This window comes from Gekko japonicus, unplaced genomic scaffold, assembly GCF_001447785.1.
Source record: "Gekko japonicus isolate JY-2015 unplaced genomic scaffold, Gekko_japonicus_V1.1 scaffold8783, whole genome shotgun sequence".
NCBI lineage: Eukaryota > Metazoa > Chordata > Lepidosauria > Squamata > Gekkonidae > Gekko > Gekko japonicus.
The window spans coordinates 1-8230 of record NW_015208324.1 but is presented as its reverse complement, the minus strand read 5'-3'; the positions used below and the strand labels follow the sequence as shown (position 1 = coordinate 8230).

The 8230-nt window shown below is 47.1% G+C and overlaps 1 protein-coding gene across 1 annotated transcript; it reads right to left on the bottom strand.

The window, feature by feature from the left end:
• Nucleotides 1–1890: 1890 nt before the first annotated feature.
• Nucleotides 1891–5662, bottom strand: LOC107125090 (zinc finger protein OZF-like). Its single transcript, XM_015428553.1, has 2 exons — nt 4402–5662; nt 1891–2177 (listed from the first exon to the last, which is right to left on the bottom strand). Exons 1-2 carry the CDS (start codon nt 5660–5662, stop codon nt 1891–1893), a joined length of 1548 nt encoding a protein of 515 aa, XP_015284039.1.
• Nucleotides 5663–8230: the final 2568 nt, after the last annotated feature.

Genomic DNA, 8230 nt, shown 5'->3' with positions numbered 1-8230 from the left:
ACTGCCAAGAGAATGTTGTTGGGAGCGAGCTTTGTTCAAGACCTGACAGGAAGTTTTGAGATTTCCACACCTATCAAACACATCTCTTTGAAGTTGCCTCCTCCACAAAGATTTAATCCTTACAGCTATATTGCAAGGCGAGTTAGCCTGAAAATGTGACTGGCTAAAAGGCATTGCAAGAGCTTCCAGGCCTACTGTACATTTAAACCCAGACCCACCAAGCCACAACCCGACACTCTGGCTCTTGAACTTCACTGACCCACATCATGGATGAGGGCAAACTCAGTTGGGTTCACTCATGGGAATCAGACGTCTGCTGAGGTGCAAATTTCAAGCTTCTGGAAGAGGATTTATTTTGAACTTTATATACAACTGAAAAAAATACGTGCCCCACTAACCTTTGAATCCCAACACAGTAAGAAAAACCCCACAAAGCCCATTATTATAACTATGTAGCGTATGGCAGAGTTACACACAGGAAGCATATCATAATATAAAACATGTAATTAAGTTGATACAATGGGTATGCAGACCAATTGGGCAATCCCCCTAAATACGAAAATCCGAATTTTTCAATCCACTCAATCACAGCTGGGGAGAATTCAAAGAGCCCCCAAAGCACAGACAATACAAAGTCTAATTCACCTGATACAAATAATAATAGCTTTAATGAGCTGTGACTCTTCTCAGCTGTTTTTTCTTTTCCCTGATTAAGAGAACATAAGAACATAAGAGAAGCCAATGTTGGATCAGGCCAAAGGTCCAGCCACTCCAACACTCTGTGTCACACAGTGGCCAGAAATACCAGTGCCATCAGGAGGTCCACCAGTGGGGCCAGGACATTAGAAGCCCTCCCACTGTTGACCCCCCCCCCCAAGCCCCAAGAGACCCAACCGGAGCTCTTAGAGGAGGCTTTGACAGGAGATGTGTGACACAGGTAATGGAAATAGAGAAAGAAGTGTCAGAGCTGTTTTGAAGGGTGAGGGGTTGGCTGTTCAAAATCTCAGAGTCCTGAGTTGCTCTGGGAACCTGGAGAGATGGTCAAGGTGCCATCAGGTAGTTAGCCACAACATACTCTATCAAAGACCTCAAGATATTCTTGGCAACCTTGAAAATTCGATTCAACAGCCCACGGCATAGCCGTTGGGTTTAGGGTTGCCCACCGCCGGGGGGGGGGGGGGAATGTGCGGTCCCTTTAACAGAGGCTTTACAGGATGTTATTTATCTTTTCAGATACCCATTTCAACACACATTAAGCCTCTGGGAATGAGGGAGGATCACTTTCAGCCTGTTACCAACTCTAATTCTGAGGAGGAAGACGTGGGAGGAGGTCACCTTGGCCCAGGGCTCAGTCCAGGTCATTCCCAGCACATGCACGGGTGGTGGCAGTGGTGGTGTTTAGAGCAGGAGGGAATCCTACTTCTCCCTCCTGATTCTATGGAAACCTGGGGGTGGGGTGGGAAGGACAACTTGGATTAGGGAATTCGTTGGGTTAAGGGACACAGCCTTTCCCTTTCACCAACTATAGGGAAGTTTCACCCTTGTGTGGATTCTCAAAGGAACCTGACAATCGGATCTGTGCCTCAATCTCTTGCCACACACTGAGCATTGATACGGTTCAGCCCCTGAGAGGACTCCTTGATGCTAAAGGAGAGATTTGCTGAGAGGACTCCTTGATGCTAAAGGAGATCCTTCATCCAGCAGAGCCCTTTGCCATTCCTCGCTTTCTTCCCTTTGGGATCTTTCTGAGGTTTTGAACATGGCTAAAGCTCTTTCCACACTCTAAGTATTTCTGTGTCGATTCAAGCTTCTTACAACAGTTTATATCTTTTCAATGCTTTGTATGGTCTGTGAAATAGGTGTGCAATAGGAGAAAAGATCTTTTCACACCTAAGCAGTTAACATCGTTTCTCTTTGTGTGGGTTCCTCATTGCAGTAGAAGACTGCAACTCTGAATCCCTTTCCTCTGAATCTCTTTCCACACTTTGAGCACTCAGAAGGTTTCTTGCCTGTATGGGTTCTCTGATGGTGTTGACGATGGGCACTCTGACTGAATCTCTTTCCACACTTTGAGCACTCAGAAGGTTTCTTGCCTGTATGGGTTCTCTGATGGTGTTGACGATGGGCACTCTGACTGAATCTCTTTCCACACTCTGAACACTCAAAAGGGTTCTCCCCTGCAATGCTCCCTCTAAGCTGTAGAGCCTTGTGAACAAAAATTCTACTTTGGGAGCTACTAGCATTAAAACTGTGAGCGAGCGATTTGGCTGCTGCATAAATGAGTTTGCTCTGGAGCCATCCTTCCCGAGCTGAGACGAAAATGTGTGAATATTTTACCCAGGTGGATGTTTTTATTCCAAAATATACCAATATTACAAAACCAAGGATTGTTTAAAGAGCTGGATAAAATTACAACAAGGTTTATCTGGCAAGGGAAGAGAGCACGCATAAGATTAAAGATTCTACAAGAGGCGAAGGAAAGGGGAGGCTTTGCAGTTCCGAACTGGATGTTATATTATAGAGCTGCGACATTGACTTGGATTAAAGAATGGATCACTTTGGAAGATAAGATTATTAAAATTGGAAGAACATGATTTATTGATGGGCTGGAATGTGTTTATTGTGGTATGAAAAGACTACTTCTCAAAAATATTTCAGGCAACACTGGCTGAGAGCCTCACTATGGAAAGTATTGGACTCAACACATAAAATTTTTAATGTAAAAAGATCAAGATTGATTATGCCTCTGGAAGTATTTACTTTGCCTACGGTATATGCAGAAGAAGAACCACTAAGATACCAGGACATGTTGGATAAAAAAGATAATCTTAAGCTGCCAGAACATTTAATATTTAAGAGAGAGAAAGGAGGGAAGGAAGAAGGGGGGAGGCCAGGGGGGCTGCAAAAGATCCTCCCATCCATCCGGCTTCCCAGGTGGGGCAGAGAAGTGGGGGGGGGTGCTAAGAAAGCAACGTGGGTGGGGGGCGTAAAAAAGCCTCCTCCGTGTGTCCGGCTTCCCAGGCGGGTTGGCGAAGTCGGGCGGGTGGGGGAGGGAAATCGGGCCACAGCGTGGGGCACATTGCCAGCCGCCCTCAGACACAGCGCTCGCCTTCCAGCCCATGGCAGGGCAGTAGCCTTGAGCGGCAGCTGGGCAACACGGCCAGTGGAAGGTGGGGAAGCTCTTGACGGAGAGCGTAAGCTTCCAAAGACCGTTTGGTGTGCATTTTCTCTCCGCTGCGTGAAGCTGCGTCTGAGGTGGGACGTAGGCGACATGGCCAATGGAAGCCGGGGAAGCTTTTGATGGACAGTTCAGCCGTCGAAACACTGTTGGTGTGCATTTTCTCTCCTCTGCATCTTATTCAATTATATATAAGGGAGAGATATGTATAAGATGTTTTACAGATGGTATGTTACTCCAGATAGATTAGCAAAGCAAAATGGTAACTGCTCAGATAAATGTTGGAAGTGTAAAAACAAGATAGGCACATTTTATTATATGTGGTGGTTATGTGATGTTTCAAAATTTTTTTAGAAATGGGTGCACTGTATAATGGAAAAAATAACAAGACGTAATATTCCCTTTACTCCAGAATTGCTATTGTTAAATATTTTTCCGAAAGAATTCGAGGGAACTGATAGATACCTGATTGTATACATGTCAACGTCGACAAGGATATTATATGCCAAATATTGGAAGATTCAAGAAACACCAACCAAACAGGAATATATTAATAGACTTTTAGAAGCGGCAGAAGTAGATAAATTGACTATTGAAATGAGAGGCATTTAATGGACATTTAAAAAAACCTGGAAGAGACTATATGATTGGTATAATGGCAATGAATTCCATGTGTTAATCACTCTTTGGGTGAAGAAGTACTTCCTTTTATCCATTCTAACCCAACCGCTCAGCAATTTCATGGAGTGCCCACAAGTTCTTGTATTGTGAGAAAGGGAGAAAAGTACCTCTTTCTCTACCTGCTCTTTCCCATGCATAATCTTGTAAACCTCAATCATGTCACCCCATCAGTCGTCTTTTCTCCAAGCTAAAGAGCCCTAAGTGCTTTAACCTTTCCTCATAGGGAAAGTGTTGCAACACTTTTATCATTCGAGTTGCCCAATATTTGAGTATGTACTGGTAGTAATATATAATAATGGAATTAGAGAATACTAACAAATATTACAGAATAATGAAGTGATGGATTAGGTGTAGTAGCAAACTGTAACAAGTCTCTTGGTGTATATGTTGTTTGTGGTAGTTGTTTATGTCTATGTTTAGGAATATAAGAAAACAATAAATGTGTACCCTGGGGTACTTTCATAAAAAAAAGAGAAGAAAATGTGTGAGCCAGAGGCTAAAAAACTGTGAGCTACCTCACACCAACTCAGCTTAGAGAGAACACTGCTCCCCTCTGTGGCTTCCTTGATGCTGTTGAAGAGTGCCACTTTGACTGAATCTCTTTCCACACTCTGAGCACTCAAAAGGTTTCTCCCCTGTGTGGGTTCTCTGATGCTGGTGAAGGTGGCCACTCTGACTGAATCTCTTTCCACACTCTGAGCACTCAAAAGGTTTCTCCCCTGTGTGGGTTCTCTGATGCTGGTGAAGGTGGCCACTCTGACTGAATCTCTTTCCACACTCTGAGCACTCAAAAGGTTTCTCCCCTGTGTGGGTTCTCTGATGCTGGTGAAGGTGGCCACTCTGACTGAATCTCTTTCCACACTCTGAGCACTCAAAAGGTTTCTCCCCTGTGTGGGTTCTCTGATGCTGGTGAAGGTGGCCACTCTGACTGAATCTCTTTCCACACTCTGAGCACTCAAAAGGTTTCTCCCCTGTGTGGGTTCTCTGATGCTGGTGAAGGTGGCCACTCTGACTGAATCTCTTTCCACACTCTGAGCACTCAAAAGGTTTCTCCCCTGTGTGGGTTCTCTGATGCTGGTGAAGGTGGCCACTCTGACTGAATCTCTTTCCACACTCTGAGCACTCAAAAGGTTTCTCCCCTGTGTGGGTTCTCTGATGCTGGTGAAGGTGGCCACTCTGACTGAATCTCTTTCCACACTCTGAGCACTCAAAAGGTTTCTCCCCTGTGTGGGTTCTCTGATGCTGGTGAAGGTGGCCACTCTGACTGAATCTCTTTCCACACTCTGAGCACTCAAAAGGTTTCTCCCCTGTGTGGGTTCTCTGATGCTGGTGAAGGTGGCCACTCTGACTGAATCTCTTTCCACACTCTGAACATTGAAAACGTTTCTCCCCTGTGTGGGTTCTTCGATGGAGTAGAAGAGTGGCACTCTGACTGAATCTCATTCCACACTCTGAGCGATGAAAACGTTTCTCCCCTCTGTGGGTTCTCTGATGCTGTTGAGGATTGGCACTCTGACTGATTCTCCTTCTGCACGCTAAACATTTGAAAGATTTCTTCCCTGTGTGGGTTGTCAGATGCTTTTGAAGATTCCCACTCACAGTGCATCTCTTCCCACACTCTGAACATTCATAAAGTTTCTCCGCTCTGTGGGTTCTGTGACGGCATTTAAAATTCCCCCTCACAATGAGTCTTTTTCCACACCAGGTAGAGTTACTTTCCTTCATTATCCTGTGCTTTGGAATGTGTACATTATGCTGTCTTCCATGTCTCTTCTCAACCATATGAACGCCTTTCTTTCCCATCGGTCCGCCTTGATTCCTGATGTTTTCTTTAAAATCTTCATTTTTACCTTTTTCTGGCATTTGCTGATGAAGTTCTGCATCCTCTTCATTCCTCTGATCATCCTCTGCTGGAAAAAATAGAGTGATCCTGTTAGCATCTGGGAGGGTCAGCAGGGTCCAAAGGCATCTATGTGACTGCAGTTGAAAAGGACTGATGGCCCTTTGGCCTTGTCTGGGTTGGCTGATCTTAACCGCCCCTCCATTTTTACCCAGAATATCTAGTGTTAAGGATATCTCACCCCCTCAAGTGCCACAGCTGAGCTCTTGTCCACAAGGACATTCTGAGCCGCCAGATTTCAGGACCTCCTTCAATCCCCAGTGTACTGTACAAAAGGTGGCTCAGAGGTTAATCAGCAATCTCCCATAGCACTTCCTTGCCATTTTCCCTTGACATAACTGTGCAGGATACTCACTCTCAGCCACCTCATTAGGAAAGGAAATAGGTTCCTGGGATCCTCTTGAGGAAGTCGTCAGCCTTTCTTGAGCTGTAAGGCTGTTGTCTGTCTCCGTCATAGTCTCTCTTATATTTCTGCCTTTGTTCATAGAGAGAAAGAGAGAGATCATTCTTCTATGGGAAAGGAACGAAATCCAAGAGTAAAAATTCTTCTGGAATGATAAAACCATAGTCAAGATCAAAGCCCACCATCCCAACCAGTATAAGGGGAATAGATCTCTGAGGCAAAACATCCTAGTTCCCCCACGGGTTTACATGATTATTAAGTGGCCTACTCTGAGTTGCTGGTGTTTGTGACTTGAGTCTTCCTGCAGCTAACTTCCTTATCCTTTTCAAGGCTAGACTTAAGAATGTGGCTGGGTCCCTGGCGGCGGCGGCAGGCCCGTGGTTGGTGGTGGGAGAGCCTGGGGAGGGTCTCCCCCTTCTTTGGAGCTCACCCGCCTGGCCAGAGGGTGGGACAACGCAGCGGCGGGCCCACGCCAGCTGAGACGACCTGTGGGACTTTGTTTTGGAACAACAGGTAGACCTGGCGTGCGTGACCGAGACCTGGGTGCGGGACGGGGAGACTGTAGCTTTCTCCCAACTTGCTCCTCCTGGGTTCTGGGTCCTGTGCTAATCTCGGACCAGGGGACGGGGGAGAAGAGTGGCGATTTTCATTCGGGAGGCTTACTCCTTCAGGGCACTCCTGCCATTGGAGATCTCGGGCACTGAGTGTGTCGGTCTGGTGTTGAAGGCCGAGGAGAGTCTGGCAATCTGGTTGGTGTACCGACCGCCTAACGCACCGGCCAGTAGCCTGCCGTCCCTGATGGAGGCCGTATCAGGCTGGGCATTGGAGCACCCTAGACTGCTGGTCTTGGGGGACTTCAGCTTCCATGTCGATGACATGGCTTCCAGTCGGGCGGTTGACCTAGTGACGTCTATGGCGGCACTGGGACTCTCCCAATTTGTATCAACCCCCACTCACCAGACTGGGCACATGTTCGATTTGATCTTCGCGGCAGGGTGACAGTGGACCGGATTACTGCTTTGGCAGTGCCATGGTCGGACCACCATGCCCTGAGGTCCCGTCTGAATGTTCCACCCCGACCCTGTTTGGGCGGCGAGCAGATTTTGGCTTGCCTGTGTAGCCAAATGGACCCAGTACAGCTTCAGATGGCACTGCGGGATCCAAGGCCCCTGACGGCTTGTTGGATGAACTTGTGGAGGGCTGGCATAGCCAACTCTCCACAGCCATTGACAAAGTCGCTCCCCGGCACCCTCTCCGCACTCCCTCTAGGCTGGCCCCCTGGTATACCCAGGGGCTGCGGCTTATGAAGCGAGAGCTGAGACGGCTAGACAGACGGTGGCACCGCACCTGCAACAAGGAAACAAGAGCATCTTATAGGACGTTTATGAGATCCTATGAGATGGCAGTCAAGGCTGCAAAGAGAGAATTCTATGTGGCCACGATTGCATCTGCGAGCTCACGCCCAGCTCAATTATTTAGAACGATTCGGTCTTTAACGGCTCTGCCACAGGGCAGGCAAAATGCTAGAGAATTAGAATTGGATACTGGCTGTGAGCCATTTGTGAGCTATTTCACGGATAAAGTCATGATCTCCCCGCCACACTTAAAAAGGTGAGTAAACTTCAGGCCCCTGACTTCGCTGAGACGGCTAGAGAGTCAGTGGTGCCACACCCACAACGAGGCAACAAGAGCCTCTTATAGGACGTTTATGAGATCCTAGTAGATGGCAGTCAAGGCCACGATTGCGTCTGTGAGCTCATGCCCAGCCCAATTATTTAGAATGATTCTGTGTTTAACGGCTCTGCCACAGGGCAGGCAAAACGCTAGAGAATTGGATACTGGTTGTGAGGCATTTGTGAGCTATTTCGCAGATAAAGTCTTGGCACTCCGCCGCGATCTCCCCGCCACAGTTGAAACAGTGAGAGAACTCGAGGCCCCTGTGGGTGGTGATAGAGCTATAGGGCTACCTGAATGACGCTTCCACCTTAGACCCCCCCCCCCAAATCGGGAAAAATATATCCGAATCTTATTAAAAAAAATTTTGCACACCCCTAATATGCTGCAACAA